General features: G+C 35.7%; 1 protein-coding gene across 3 annotated transcripts in view; it reads left to right on the forward strand.

Annotated features, from left to right (window-relative positions):
- SCP2 (sterol carrier protein 2) overlaps positions 1 to 16,891 on the forward strand; it is a 92,936-nt gene that overhangs the window by 17,998 nt on the left and 58,047 nt on the right. For all 3 annotated transcript variants that reach the window (XM_090269480.1, XM_090269483.1, XM_090269481.1), the window contains exons 5-7: positions 1,088 to 1,152; positions 7,413 to 7,539; positions 14,587 to 14,650. In XM_090269480.1, coding sequence (XP_090125606.1) covers positions 1,088 to 1,152; positions 7,413 to 7,539; positions 14,587 to 14,650 — 256 coding nt within the window. The remainder of the gene's footprint in view (positions 1 to 1,087; positions 1,153 to 7,412; positions 7,540 to 14,586; positions 14,651 to 16,891) is intronic.

Consider the following 16,891-nt stretch of genomic DNA (forward strand, 5'->3'; position numbering starts at 1 on the left):
TTTCACTTAGCATGTAGTTTTCATAGTTCATCCATACTGGCATCTTACCAGTACTTCATTCCATTTAATGGCCAAATAAGATTCCATTGTATGGATGTATCACAGTTGTTTACCCATTTATCAGTTGATGGACATTGGATTGTTTTTATTTTCTGGCTATTGTGAATAATACTACTATAAACATTTGTATACATTTTTTTGTGACTTGCAGTTCTCTTGGGTGTATATCATATCTTATATTTCCAGATATTCTAGGGTCTTTTATTAGGCCCTTTATTCTGTTCTACTGATTAATTGTTGATTATTGCTTTACTACTCAGTGTTTGAATTGTTGGAGCTTTATAATGTCATACTGTTTGATAATGCTAGTGTCCCTTGTCCTCCCTAACTTTTTATTTTTTGTTCTTTTTTTGAAGACAGATTTTGTTAATTCTGTCTTGTTTTGCTGTTCAGTTGAACATTAACATCATTTTTTAGTTTTCCCACCCTCTAAAAATTAGTCTGTTGAGATTTTTAAAAATTATTTATTTATTTGTCGTTTTGTTTATTTATTTATTTTTAGAGAGAGGGGAAAGGAGAAAGAGAGGGAGAGAAATATCTCTGTGTGGTTGCCTCTCACTTGCGCCCCCAACTGGGGACCTGATGTGCAACCGAGTCATGTGCCCTGACTAGGAATCGAACCAGTGACACTTGGCTCACAGGCCGACACTCAATCCACTGAGCCACAGCAGCCAGGGTAGTCTGTTGAGATTTTGATCAGCATTCTTTTAAAAATGAATTTATTTTATTTAAGGTTTTAAAATTCAAAATTACTTATTTATATTTATTCTTCACTGAAACATATTTTCACATTAATCAAAAGTTTTATTAACATTGAGAATCAAAGAAGGAATGAAATAGTTTCTAGATTTTTTCTCATAGTATCATATAAGAATTTCCTCTTATTTTTCACTTAAAATTTTTATAGGATTATAATGTTTTTTTCATTTTATGTAAATTGACACACTTGGTTAAATTGAATTATTTAATATATATTTTTTGCTGTTGGGAAATTAAATTTTTCAAAATAATTACATTTTCTTTCAAGGTGTGGCAGATTGTGTCTTGGCTCTTGGGTTTGAGAAGATGGAGAAGGGATCCCTTACAGTAGCGGTGAGTCCCATTTATGGTTATTTTGGAGTTGTTTTGACACTATGAGAAAACTTTGCCCATCAGACTACCATCAATAGCGCCTGTTAATAAGAAACATAAAACATACTTTGGCACAATTATTAAATAAGTTGATATAACCCAAAAGCTGAAAGGTGACATTGTATATGTATGCATAGATTCCGCTGTTTTATTTTTTTATTATTATTTTAATATTTTACTTATTTATTTTTTAGAGAGAGGGGAAGAGAGGGAGAAAGAGAGGGGGAGAAACATCAGTGTGTGGTTGCCTCTTGCACACCCCCACCAACCAGGGACCCAGCCTGTAACCCAGGCATGTGCCCTGACTAGGAATTGAACTGGTGACCCTTTGGTTTGCAGGCCAGCACTCAATCCACTGAGCCACACCAGCCAGGGCAGAGTCTGGTGTTTTAAAACACTAAAGAGTGACAGACATAATTTAGTTCAACCTCTTTATTTCGTGAATGATGAAACTGATGTTTAGAGAGGTCAGATTATTGAATTCGAGGTTGACTTATCTAATTAATTTAAAAGTCATTCTTTCATTCAAAAATTAATTTCATTCAACAAATTGAAGATAATGACATGTGGGACTTCTGTTTCTGATAATGGCAAGCCAAGTTATTTGAACCAGTTCTTCTACTGACAAAAACCAGAATGTTTGGATAGAATATAAACAAAATATCCTAAGCATCAAAGAACTAATAAGAGAGAGGAATTGCAGGTGAATGGCAGAAATAAAGACCAGCATTTGAAGGTGCTTTTTCCTTGAAGGCCTTTGCTGATTAGGAAGCTGTGAGCTTCAATCTTGATGACTTCTAGAATGGAGAGGAAAGTAATCAAAACTCCCAATATCAGAATTTTAATATTCACTCTCCACATTAAACTGGGGCTCTGTAGGGGTAAACTCTTTGGGTAAGAGTGAACACAAAGTAAAACTGCTCCCTTTTCCTACTTCCTCTTTTCCCCACTTTTATGAAATTACAGGAAGAATTGCTTGGTATTGAGTAGAACAATGGGAGGAAAAAGAGAAAGGGGAAAAACCCCAGAAGAACCTTTTGCTGAGAATTAATAAACCATATGCTATCCTTTATAGGATTGCTGCCAAAATTCTCATTACCTGGGTGATCAAAGAAACCTCAAACCATGAATTGAGTCTAAATTGATTCCAGAATAGTAGTAACCTAGGCACTTAACAGAAGCAAATGCAAATTTTCTTTGGGAGGAAAGCATCTTCCTTCTAGGTTTTGAGAACTTTTCAAGTAAGTTTTCAAGGACACCCAGTCAAAGAAAACCAAGCATTAAAAAAAGAAGGCACCATAATTAAGAACTAGGAGGAGGCACAGTCAGCTTCAAAAACTGGATTTACTGGGCACACATTTAAGCATGCTTACTATGTTTAAAGAATTAAAAGACAAGCTTGGATGTATGTTAAGGGTATAGGAAACTGCAAAAAGAGACATTATAGGCCTGAAAAAAAACAATAAAATTCATAGAAAAGAAAAATGAAATAATTAAAAATTTCAAAGATAGGTTTGGTAGCAGAAGTTGTACATGACTAAAAAAAGAATTAAACTGAACTAGATTAAAAGTAATTATTGAGAATATATTATAGAGAGGAGAAAGATGGAAAATTGGTGGGGAGTTAAGATATATTGAGGATAGTGTGTTAAGGTATAATAAATGTTCTATTGAAATTAATGGAGAAGTGGTGAGAGAGAAAATAAGAGTATAGACATTTTGTTTATATTTTCAGAAAAACAGCTCTTAGTTTCATTGATTTTTGAAAAATTGATCTATTGTTTTTTAGGCTCTATTTCATTTATTTCCAGTCTGATCTCTAGTAATTCCTTCCTTCTCCTAACTTTGGGCTTCTTTTTCTAGTTCTTATAGGTGTAAAGTTAGGTTGCTTATTTGAGATCATTCTTATTTCTTAATGTAGGCTTTTATTACTATGAACTTTACCCTTAGAACTCCTTTTCTGTATCATTTGTCTTAAGATATATTTTTATTTCTCTTTTGATTTCTTCTTTGACCCATTGATTGTTGTGTAGCATATTAATCTCCACACAGTACTTGTGAATTTTCCAGTTTTCTTCTTGTAAATTGATTTCTAGCTTCATACCATTGTGGTTGGAAAAATTGCTTGACATGATTTCAGTCTTCTTGACTTTATTAAGACTTGCTTAGTGGCCTAACACATGATCTATCCTGGAGAATGTTTCTTGTGCACTTCTGAAGAATGCATAATCTATTTCTTTTAGATGGAATGTTCTGTATATATCAGTTAAGCCTGTCTGTTCTAACGTGTTGTTTAAGGCCAATGTTTCCTTATTGATTTTTTTGTCTGAATGACCTATCCATTGATGTAAATGGGGTATTAAAGTCCTCTACTATCTTTTAAAAGATTTTATTTATTTATTTATTTTTGGAGAGAGGGAAAGGGAGGGAGAAATAGAGGGAGAGAAACATCAATGTGTGGTTGCCTCTTGCATGCTCCCAACCAGGGACCTGGCCTGTAACTTAGGCATGTGCCCTGACTGGAAATCAAACTGGTGACCCTTTGGTTCACAGGCTGGCGCTCAATCCACTGAGCCACAGCAGCCAGGGCTCAAGTCCTCTACTATTACTGTATTGCTATATATCTCTCCCTTGTCTGTGTTGGGTGCATAAATATTTACAAATATGTGTTTACTATATCCTCTTCTTGGAGTGACCCCTTCATCATTATATAATGACAACCTGTCTTTTATCACAGTCTTTGTTTTAAAGTCTACTTTGTCTGATATAAATATAGCTACCTCAGCTTTCTTTTGGTTTCTATTTGCATCAGATATCTTTTTCCATCTCTTCACTTTTAATTGCGGTGTGATGTATTATTTTTTAATGTATTATTGTATTTGGCAAGAGTATAATCTGAGGGCTCGTAGGTAATGTCCAGCCCAGGTGTGATATACAAGTAGATACGTAGACCCTGGCTGGTTTGGCTCAGTGGATTGAGCGTCGGCCTGCGAGCTAAGTGTCGCTGGTTCGATCTTCCAGTCAGGGCACATCAGAGAAGGAAAACTCTGATTCCAAAAAACCTCCGCTGCCTTGCGGCATACCTCTTCAGGGGAAAGGCTAAGGGAGTAAACCCCGACAGAAAATCCGGAGCCGGAGTCCCTAAGGCGGTTTGACGTTGTAGTCAACACCGGCAACTCCTGTGGCGCACCTGAAGCCAAGCTGTATTGACTCCGTCTTTCCCTTGGATCCTTCAGCTGCGAAGAGAGGAGGGGTCTGCTGCATGGGCAACAGCAGACCCTCCATATCACCCTGCCCAGGCTCTGTAGCTTCATCGCAAGATGTCGATTCAACACGGGAGGAGACAGATACCGTGTCACTCCCGAGTCGGACTGCACAGCCATTCTTGGCGGTGCAGATAGACTCTTAAGAAGCTACACCATCGTCTCTCGAGACGGACGGCTGCCGACAATTGTATTTGATTTGCTAGTATTTTGTTTAGGAGTTTTGCATGTATATTCATCAGAAATATTGGTTTGTAGGGTTTCTTTTTTTGTTCTTGCCATTGCAGTTTTTTTATAGTGGCAACCCCAGTTTACATTCCCACCAACAGTGTACAAGGGTTTTCTCTTCTCTACATTCTCTCCAACACTTGTTATTTCTTGTCTTTTTAGTAATGGCCATTCTAGGTGTGAGGTGATATCTCATATGGTTTTGATTTGTGTTTCTCTGATAATTAATGAGCATCTTTTCATGTGTTTATTGGCCATCTGTATGTCTTTGCAAAAATTTCTATTCAGATCCTCTGCCCATTTCTAAATTTGGTTGTTCTTTCTTTATGTTGTTGAGTTGTGTGAGTTCTTTATATATTTTGGATAGTCCCAAATATTTTCTCTCACCCACTAGGTTGCCTTTTCATTTTGTTGATGGCTTCCTTCACCGTGCAGAACTGTTTGATGTAGTCCCTTTTGTTTCTTCTTTTCTTTTCTTTTTAAAATTGTTTTCTTCTTTGTTGTTTTGTCTTTTTCCCCCTTTCTTTTCTTTCTTTTCTTTTTTTATTTTAGCTTTTGATTTCCTTGCCTTTGCAGTCATGTCCAAAAAAGCCATTACTAAGACCTATATGAAGGAGCTTATTACCTGTAATTTCTTCTAGAAGTTTTATGGTTTCAGGTCATATGTTCAGGTGGTTAATCCATTTTGCGTTAATTTTTGTGGTGTAAGATTGAGGTCTAGTATTATTCTTTTGCATGTGACTGTCCAGTTTTCCCAACACCATTTAGTGAAGGTTGTTCTTTCTCTATTTTATGTTCTTGGTTGGCTTCTCTGTTGTAAATTGTCCATATATGTGTAGGTTTATTTCTGGATTCTCTGTTCTGTTCCATTGATCTATGTGTCTATTTTTATGCTTCTATACTGTTTTGATTACCATAGCTTTGTAATATAGTTTGATCAGGGAAAGTGATACCTCCAGATTTGTTCTTTCTCAAGATTGCTTTGGTTATTCAGAGTCTTTTGTAGTTTCATACAAATTTTAGAATAATATTTGTTCTAGTTATCTAAAATATGTTATTGGAATTTTGAATGGGATTACACTGAATCTATAGATTGCTTTAGGTGGTATGAACATTTTAATTCTTTCCATGAATGTGGAATATCTTTCCATGTATTTGTGTCTTCAGTTTCTTTCAGCAATGTCTTATAATTTTGAGTGTACAGGTCTTTTACTTCTTGATTAAATTTATTTGTAGATATTTTTATTATTTTTGATGCAGTTGTAAATGAGATTGTTTTCTTGATTTATTTGTTACTTGTGTATAGAAATACCAGTTTTCTTTATATTGATGTTTTTTATCCTGCAACTTTACTGAATTCATTTATTAGTTCAGATATTTCTTTGTGTGTGTGTGCATGTGTGTTTGTGTGTGTGTAGTCTTTATAGTATTATGCCATTTGCAAGTAGTGACAGTTTTATTTCTTATTTGGATAATTTTTATTTCTTTTTCTGTTTGATGGTTATGGTGAGGACTCCCAATACTATATTGAATAAAAGTGATGAAGTGGGCCTTCTTGTCTTGTTCCTGCTCTTAGAAGAAAGCTTTCAGCTTTTCACTGTTGAATATGATATTAGCTGTGGGTTTTTCATATATGACCTTTATTATGTCAAGGCATGTTCCCTCTATATTCACTTTGTTGAAAGTTTTTATTATAAATGGATGCCAAATTTTGTCAAATGTTTGTTTGCACCTATTGAGATGAGCATATGATTTAATTCTTTATTTTATTAATGTGGTGTATCACATTGATTGACTTGCAGATGTTGAATCATTCTTGCATCCCTGGGATAAATCGCATTTGAACATGGTGTATAAAACTTTTAATGTATTGTTGAATTCCATTGGTTAATATTTTGTTGAGGATTTTTGCATCAGGGATATTGGTCTGTAATTTCCTTTTGTTTTGCTATAAAGGTAATGCTGGCCTTGTAAAATGACTTTGGAAGTATTCTGTCTTCTTCAGTTTTTTGGAAGAGTTTGAGAAGGATAGGTATTAAGTTTTCTTTGAATATTTGGTAGAATTTACCTTTGAAGCCATCTGGTTCTGAACTTCTATTTCCTGAGAATTTGTTTAGTTTTAGTTCCTGATTCAGTCTCCTTACTAGTAATTGGTCTGTTCAAATTTACTATTTCTTCATGGCTCAGTCTTGCAAGATTGTATGTTTCTAGGAATTTGTCTATTTCTTCTAGATTATCCAATTTGCTGGCATAAAATTGTTCATAATAGTCTCTTATGATCTTTTGTATTTCTGTTGTATCTTCTTTTTCAGTTTTTATTTTATTTATTTGATCCCCTACCTTTCTCAGTGAGTCTTGGATTTATTATTTATAGCATTATTATTTACACTTATATTTACTTTTGTCCTTATAACTTTCCATCCTCTCCCTCCCTCAAATATAAATGCCAGATGAGCAGAGACTTTATCTGTTTTATTCACCTTGAGTTATTATCAGCACATATGGGATTCTTTATAAAAAGTTTCTTGAAAGAATTGTACCTCTTTGGTCATTTGATTGTTTTCCTTGCCATGTTTGTGCAAACCATTTCCTGACTGATATTATTCACACTGTCCATTTTTGGTTTACATTGTGCTTAGAATGAGCAAATATCTTAGTAACACTGTAATATTAGAAAGAGACATTATCATGTCATGTGCTTACTCAATTTTGTTTTTTCCTTTCTCTTAGTCTTCAAACAGGACTAATCCAATGGATAAACATGTTGAAGTCCTGATAAATAAGTATGGACTGTCTCCTCATCCAGTTGCTCCTCAGATGTTTGGGAGTGCTGGAAAAGAGCACATGGAAAAATATGGTATGTTAAAAAAACTTTAAGGCTTATTGGTTAATACATGTTATATAGATGTGATGAGAAGCAACAGGTATTTATTAAGGAACTGTGGACATATAAGATACAAAATGGGCCTTGGCTGGTGTGGCTCAGTAGAGTGAGTACCGGCCCGTGAACTGACGGGTTGCGGGTTTGGTTCCCAGCCAGGGCGCATGCCTGGGTTGCGGGCTGGGTCCCCAGTTAGGGGCCCATGAGAGGCAACCACACATTGGTGTATCTTTCCCTTTCTCCCTCCCTTCCCCTTTCTCTAAAAAAGATAAATAAAATCTAAAAAAAAAAAAAGGATATAAAATGGTTTTGCATTAATTTGAAGTAATAGTCTGTGGAGAATTTAGTTGTAGAGAATATATTTATATGTAGGACATCATATTGGAAGTGCCTAGAATGCTCTAATGCCAGAAATTGAAATAGGAAAAATAATGTAAATCTTGTCTCCTTTAATCATGGACTGTAAATTGAAGTTCATTACTTTTGAATATGATAATGAGACTTAAAGCTTGCTCTTGGTAATAGGTTTATATTGTCAAGTTTTATTCCTAGTACAAATTTTATTTTTAGTGGTAGCTTTTCATTATCAAATTTTATTCCTTGTACTTAGTACATCATTATCTGTCATTCCATAGTGTTTTATAAGATTTACATTTCATGGTTGAGTTTTTTTTTTGTAGGTAAGCATACTGATGGCCAATGATTGACCTTTCTTAGCCAGTTAAAGCATGGGATAGTTTAGAAAGAATTTTAATTTTTCATTGTATGACCCTGAACCAGTGCTTTGTGTGTACTGTGACATGAGAAAGAAAATTTTCATGCTTGAAAGCTCAGCATTCTTATTTTTTGTAGGAAAAATATCCCAAGTTTGATAGCCCAAATCAAGTAATCAGAAAGCAAAAATGTCTTCAAGGCAGAATGGTGGGATCATATAAGGGAGCACTGCCAGTCTTTGGCTATGGAAATTTTCTTTCTTGTGCCTATTTCTTACCATTTTGACTCACTCTATTCCAATCTAGCTTCCCTTCTTTCTCAAGGCTACCATTGATCACCATGTTGCCATATCCAGTAAATACTTTTTAGACCTACTTGAATGGACCTTAGCAGTATTAATCCCTTTTGATACCCCCCTTTTTTTAAAAAAATTATTTGTTTATTTATTTTTAGAGAGAGGGGAAAGGAGAAAGAGAGGGAGAGAAACATCACTGTGTGGATGCCTCTCACTCATCCCCCCAACTGGGGACCTGATGTGCAACCTAGTCATGTGCCCTGACTGGGAATCCAACCAGTGACACTTGGCTCTCAGGCCAACGCTCAACCCACTGAGCTACACCAGCCAGAGTTTTCTTCTTCTTCTTCTTTTTTTTGAAACATTCTCTTCCCTTGGCCTCTGTGACACCACATTCTCTTGGTTTTTCATCTTACCTCTTTGGCTGTTCCTTGTCCATTTCTTTCTTTTTCTTTTTAAAGCTTTTGTTTGTTTTTTTCTTTTTTTTATAAGATTTTATTTCTTCTTTTAGATAGAGGGGAAGAGAGGAAGAAAGAGAGGGAGAGAAACATTGATATGTGAGAGAAGCATTCAGTTGCTTCTTGCATGCCTTTAACTAGGGATCTGGCCTGCAACCCAGGCATGTGCCCTGACTGGGAATTGAACCGGTGACCCTCTTCCTTGCAGGCTGGTGCTCAATCTACTGAGCCACACCAGCCAGGGCCCATTTCTTTTTCAATTAAATAATTCATTTAAAACATTATTGAGCTCTCATTATATTCCAGGCACTGGAATACAGCTATTGCTGTGTAATAAATCACTCGAAAATACAGTATTCCCTCACTTACCACGGGTATTACGTTGTAGACCCCCCTGCGATAGGTGAAAATCTGCGAAGTAGGAACCTTACATTTATTTTAGTATTTATATATATTTTATGGCTTTATAAACCCTTCCCACAAACTTATAAACAGTTCCCAGTCCCTTATTAACCTTTCCCCCTCCCTTATTAACCTTTTCCACACTTTTATAAACACTACTTATGTTCTTAAACATATTCTACACTCTTAAACCCATGTAACTTTAACAACATACATATACAGTACCACAAAATCCCGTGATATAGTGAAAACTCTGCGATAAATAATTAAATATAATATTTTAAAAAATCCCGCGATACAGTGAGGCTGCGATAAGTGAACTGTGATACGTATAGAGAGGGATTTTGCGGTACTGCACATGTATGTTGTTAAAGCTACATAGGTTTAAGAGTGTAGAATAAATGTAAGGTTCCTACTTTGTGGGGGCATCTAGAACGTAATGCCCATGATAAGTGAGGGAATACTGTATAGAGAGGGACTTCTGTAGAGTGATTTTAAACAAAAATTATTTATTATTATAGTTTATAAGTTTGTAGATTGAGAATCAGCTGATCGAAGCTGAGCTCAGTTCTTTTTGTCTGGCTTAATAATATGATTCTAGGCTGGTTGGAGGCTCTGTTCTAGTCTTATTTGCCTGGGTCATATGTCTCACATCCTCCTCCTGGGACCAGAGGGCCAGTCCTGACATACACTTTTCATGGTGAAAGCAGAAGCACAAGAGAGTAATTTGCAACATGCAAGTCCTTTTGAGACTTAAATTGTTGACTAAAGCAAGTCACATGGCAAACTTGGAATTGAGGGATAGGGAAATATACTCCATTTTTGTGGTAGGAAAATGCAAAGTCAGACAACAAAGGACCGATGTTCAGAAGGGAAAAGGTATTAGTCCTATGAAGAAAATAAAACAAGGTCATATACTTGTGGGTATTGGGGAGTAAACTTAGGATAGTCAGTGATGACCTCTATACTTGTATATCCAGCTGGTATTTTGGCATCTCTGTGTATTTAACAGGCTCCTCACATTTAACATGTTCCGATACAGACTTTTAATTATGTTCTTCCATTATCTTAAACTTGCTCCTCTATTTTTTGCAAAGTAGCACATCCATTCATATGTTCAGAGCAGAAACATGAGTCACCTTTGACACTTCTCCCTCTCTTTCCCCTACTCCAGTCCTGTGTACTATCAATTCTACCTCCAAACTAGGTTTCTTACTTTCAGTTTCTTTCATTAGCATAGCTCTCACCCTAGACCAGAATTTTTCAAACTGTGTGTTGTGACCTGCTAGGAAATTAAGGAACCAAGTCAGTGGGTTGGACCCAGCATGTATAATAGTTTTTTAATCTAAAATGTTTGGCCCTGGCCAGGTAGCTCAGTCGGTTAGGGTGTCATCCGATACGCCAAGGTTGCAAATTCAATTCCTGGTCAGGACACATACAAGAATCAACCAATGAATGCACAAATAAATGAAACAACAAACTGATGTTTCTCTCTCTCTCTCCCTCCCTCTCTCTCTCTCAAATCAGTAAGTAAAAATTAAAAAAAAATAAGTTTTTGTTGGTGTGCATTATAACTCAATACAGAGAAGTACACAAACTATAACTTAGTGAATTCTAACAAAGCTCATAACTATGACCTAAACCACTTCCCGCCAAAAACAGAATGCTGACACACAAGGATGCACTCTGTAGGAGTTTTTTGTCTTAAGAACTTTGGGAGTCTCCTATGAATCTTGTTGGGTCACTCCATTAGGTAAAAGGCTACACCTGCAAATCTCTTTGAGGCAAGCCCTTCCCTACCCTGGGTTTCTGCTGAGATGGTTGAGGAACAACATTCTTAAGCTTCCTAACAGCCTTTTGATTGAGAAAATTATTTCTCTTTGGAGGGCTTTTATTCTGTCTGACCTGTACTGTGAGACATCACCTTTGCTGTTTCTGAGCTCCTAACAAAAGATTTGTCATACCCTTGGCTTCATTTTTGGATCATGTTTTCCAGGCAGTGTCTTGGGTTTGATCTTTCCTCAAAGACCATTTCTTCCCCACCATTTTTATAGAGAGAGAGAAGGGGAGAGAGAGAGAAATATTGATTTGTTGTTCCACTTATGTGTACATTCCTTGGTTGATTCTTGTATGTGCCCTGACCAGGGATCAAATCCCCAACCTTGGTGTACTGGGACTACACTCTAATCAAGTGATCTACCTGGCCAGAGCTCAAAGGCCATTTCTTAATTTTAGCATCTTTTACCACCTTGAGAAGCTGAGAATTTTCAAAACCATCAAGTCCTGAATCCTTTTTGTTTAACAATCCTTTCCTCCATATAGCTATATAGAATTTTCCTATAAGCAGCAAGAAGAAGCCATGTGGAAACTTCAATATTTTGCTTATTATCTAATTTCCACATAACTACAGGTGTTACTAAAACTTCTGCTACTGTTGTCACAAGGCTCTCCTTTCCTCCAGGTCTCAATAAGGTTTTATCTTTTTGCAAACCCTCACCTTCAGCATCCTCAAAGGACCTCCAGGCTTCTAGTAATAGTTTCTTCAAGGCGTTTTAGGCTTTCACTTGCCCTTTCCTTAAACCCTCCACCCTCCTGGTTCCAAGGTCATTCACATATTTTACATTTTTCTTCAGTGTGACTCCACTTCCAGTATTTAGTCTGCTTGGGCTGCCATAACAAATACCATAGACTGGGTGGTTCAAACAACAGATATTTATTTCTCACAGTCTTATAAGCTTGGAAGTTCAAGATCAAGGTATAAAGTAAGTTTTATTCTGAGGCCTCTTCTCTTGACTTGTATGCAGCTGCCATCTCACTGTGGACTCATACAACCTATTCTTTTGTGTGGGTGTTGGGGGAGGGGGCAAATAGACAGATATCTCTTTATTCCTCTTCTTTTAAGAGCACTAATTCCATCATTCTCATGACCTCATCTACCCTAATTTACCTCTCCCAAACCTCATCTTCAAATACCATCACCTTGGATATTAGGGCTTCAACATATGGACTTTGGTGGGGGTGGGGGGGGGATACAGTTCGGTCCATAGCATTCAGGTACTAAAATGTGTTGATTATCTATTATTGTGTAATAAAGAGATTTCATTAAAAAAATCATTTCTTGTTTTTTCATTCCTCTGGTCTAGTCTCTCTCTGTGTGTAAGCTCACTGGCCTCCTTTCATTGTGTTCAGGAAGCCATACTATTCTCTGCCTCAGCCTCATATTCCCTTTGGCTGCAGTGTTCATTACTTCAGTCTTTCAAGGTCAGCTTCATCTCATCCTTTGGGCCTTAAATCTTACCTCATATCTCCAACACTTTACAAAAGAATCTTCACTTGAATGTTTAATAGGCATCTCAAATTTAACAAGCCTAAAACTGAAGTCCTAATTCTTCCCTTGAACTTCCCCCTTTCTTATTTGTCTTCCTGAAATTTTCCCCATTCAATAAATCACTCCCTCTTTCTGGGACATTTGGCCAAAAACCTTGGAACCATTCTTAATTCTACTCATACCTGACATTCACTGTATCAGCAAATCTTTCCACTTAACTTCTCAGGATATCTATTTCTCACTATTTCTACCACTTCTGTGATAGTGCCAGCCCCACCATATTTTCTCAGCTTGACTCTAGGATTATCTTAAATTGTTTTTCTGTTTCTGCCTGTGTACCTCTATAGTCAGTCCTTTACTTTACAGTCAGAGCAGTGCTTTTAAGGTATAAGCCAGATCATATCACATCTTTGCTGAAAACTCTCCCCTGTGTTCTTATCACACTCATTCTATCAGGTTAAAGGTTAGTTAACACTCATTCATCCACTCATTGTGTCAGGTTAAAGGTTAGTTGGCACTAGAACTTTTTCTCTAGGTTAATGCATTATTCAACGTCTGTTGTTTTCCAATGTGTGTTCTGTGGGACATTAAGCTTATAAGATGCTTTATAATGTGAGTCAGTTAAGTTGGGAAATGCTTCATATTGTACTTTAACTCCCTATTGGACAATAATAATACATGTGCAATAGTAAAGTCTCTGATTGTCTTGCTGTAAAGAAATCTGTTTAATTAAATTTTTTTTAATATATGCATCATTTTGTTCATTGCAATGTTTTTGTTTTTAATTAATTTATTTATTTATTTGTAGAGAGAGGGGAAAGGAGAAAGAGAGGGAGAGAAACATCACTGTGTGGTTGCCTTTCACTCGCGCCCCCAACTGGGGACCTGACGTGCAACCTAGTCATGTGCCCTGACTGGGAATCCAACCAGTGACACTTGGCTCACAGGCCAACGGTCGATCCACTGAGCCACAGCAGCCAGGGCCTAATTAAATTTTGTTTAATCCAGTATTATCTAAACTTGACAGAAGAATCCTTACATATTTAGCAATACCAAAATAAAATTTAAAAAATCCCATGAAAAAACAAAAGAAAAAAACAAAATCCACAGTACAGTATTTCCTTATCTTATCCCAAAAGATGTCCTGAGATTTTAATTGCCTTGCTGATATCTAGATACCATATTTCATTTTATCTCCCAATCCAATACAAAAGATATTAATATGATGTGGCTTGTTCTTTGTGAGCCCATATTGGCTGCCTCCTGATCACCACTCTTATTGCTATGAGGTCACCAGTGTGGATGGAATCTACCTTATTCCCTTAGTCCAGGGGCATTAGGATGTTTTGGCAGACTTCTTGAAGAATTGCTGGCAGTGCTTTCTTGCCTTAAAACCTCTGTGGCCTCAGGCTATATTTTCTAGTTTTTGAAATTGGACCCTAGTTATATTAGGTAGAATTGGCCAGTTTGAACTATTTTTATGTTATACAGTGTGGGGCAAAAGTAGGTTTACAGTTTTGGGTACACAAAACACAAAGTTATTCATGTATTATTTATTACTTATTGTATTATTTTCCATGCAAACAACTGTAAACCTACTTTTGTCCTACTCTGTATGCCTATTAGTTGATTCAGTTCAGTAAATATACCCAAGTTTAATGATTAAGAAATATTTGTTGAGGGATTAGTGTTGACATCTTCAGTACTGATATCTGTACAAGGGAAAATGTGGAAATATTTTACAGGACACTGAGTACCATTGCAACATCTGTTCACAAGCAGCAGAAAAATATTAACTCACAAATAGATATTTGCTTTCTCTACAGGAACAAAAGTTGAACATTTTGCAAAAATTGGATGGAAAAATCATAAACATTCGGTTAATAACCCGTAAGTATTTCAGATCTATGAAGTAGTGAAAATCTGGGTTATCCTGCTGTATAACATGCAATTTTAATACTTGAAAAGCTAATGCAATGAGTAGATATAAAAGCTGTGATACATTTACAGCTTATGCAGCAGTAAAAAAAGAAGGAACTCTTATACAGTATTCCCTCACTTATCGCGGGTAGGACCCTTACATTTATTTTAGTATTTATGTATATTTTAAGGCTTTAAAACCCTTCCCACACACTTACAAACTATTCCCAGTCCCTTATTAACCTTTCCCACTCCCTTATTAACCTTTTCCACACTTTATAAACACTACTTATGTTCTTATTCTACATATTCTACACTCTTAAACCTACGTAACTTTTAAAAACATACGTATACAGTACCACAAAATCCTGCGATACAGTGAAAAATCCGTGATAAATAATTAAATATAATAAAAAATCCCGTGATACAGTGAGGCTGCGATAAGTGAACCATGATATAAAGAGGGACTACTGTATTTTGCAACAGCATGGATGGACCTGGAAAAAATTGGGCTTAAGTGAATTAAGCCAATTAGTGAAAGAAAAATGCCACATGATCTCACTTATATGTGGAATCTAATAAACACAATAAACTAATGAACAAAATAGTAACAGAGGCTTAGATACATTAAACAGACTGAAAGGAGGTGGGGAAATAGGTTGAAAGATGGTGAAGGGATTAACTAAAGAACATTTATGCACAGCTCATGGACAGAGACAACAATATGGGGACTGGCTTGGGGCGGGGAGAGGATGCGGCTGGGAGGAGGTGGGGAAGGGAGAAAAAGCAGGAACAACTAAAACAGCATAAACAATAAGAAAAAAAAGCTAATGCAAGACTTCAAAGATATTAGGCAGAATGTTTTCTTCTTTAATTTTATTTTCAATTACTGTTTACATTCAATATTATTTTGTATTAGTTTCAGGCGTATAGCATAGTGGTTAGACAATCATATAATTTACAAAGTGATCCCCCGATATTTCAAGTACCCACCTGGCACCATACATAGTTATTACAATATTATTGACTGTATTCCCGATGTATTTTTTTTTCTTATTAAACATTTGTGCCCTTTTGACTTCTTTTTATTTTAGTGTTTGGTCTTTTTATATTTAGAAAACCATTTAAGGTTAATGATTCTTTTAAGAAAGAATGTGAATGGCTGGTATTGCCACTCTAGTGAATAAAATTTATTATAATAATTTTTATAATAATTTTTGTTGGAAATAACAAGTCACCATTTTAAGCCATGCCTTAGAACTTTTCTTAGTTTATGTTGATCAACTAAATATTTGTAAAATGCATATTAGTAGTCATTTAAATTATTTTATATTAAATCTTACTCTGCTAAAATAATATGGTTATGTATATCCTAAAAAATAACCTGAAGTAAAATTACATTGTATGTATTACAGATCATTAATCTTTGAATTCCCTAGAGCCTAGCACAATGCCTTGTGCATAGCATGTACTTAATGGTTGCTAAATAAAACTGATTCATTGGCAAATGAATTAATGCCACATAACTAGACAATACCACCAGACAATAAAAGAATAATAGCTAGCTTTATTAAAAGCTAAATCTGTGTCACTGTGCTTGGTACTTTTATGCACATATTCATTTAATCCTCTTAAGGATCCTATAAAGTTGATATTTTTATTCTTATTTTGTAGCTGAGGAAAACAAGGCTTACAGAAATTAGGTAACTTGCATTATATAGTGGCAAAATAATGTTTATATTTTTCCTCCTCCTAGATTATAAACTTTGAGGTAAAGAGTCATCTACTATCTGAATGCTTAGCACAGAACTTGGAACATAATAGCTGCTCAGTAAATTGCTTCTGAATTATTAAATTTTGCTGTATTTAATAAACATAAAACCATGATGAGGAACATTTTATACCTTAAGTAGATTATTACCACATATTCCTAGTACTTCGTGCTGCCACTAATTCTTCTCATTCTCCTAATTTTAAATTGATGTTTGAATTTAGAGCATACCTAATTAACAAATACTGAATTCCATGCTCTAGATCTAAGGGTATTTTTGTGGGAAATATCTAAGGGTATTGTGAGAGCTTTAGTGAATTCCCATTTCTTATATGATAAAATCCAAATTTCTTCATGACCTAACAAGCCTGTTATAATTTGGCCTTCTTCTACTTTGTCGTTCTTATTTCTTACTACCTCCCTGTATATTCCCAGTCTCT

Source organism: Furipterus horrens, unplaced genomic scaffold (assembly GCF_987537825.1).
Source record: "Furipterus horrens unplaced genomic scaffold, mFurHor1.1.pri manual_scaffold_3, whole genome shotgun sequence".
Lineage (NCBI taxonomy): Eukaryota > Metazoa > Chordata > Mammalia > Chiroptera > Furipteridae > Furipterus > Furipterus horrens.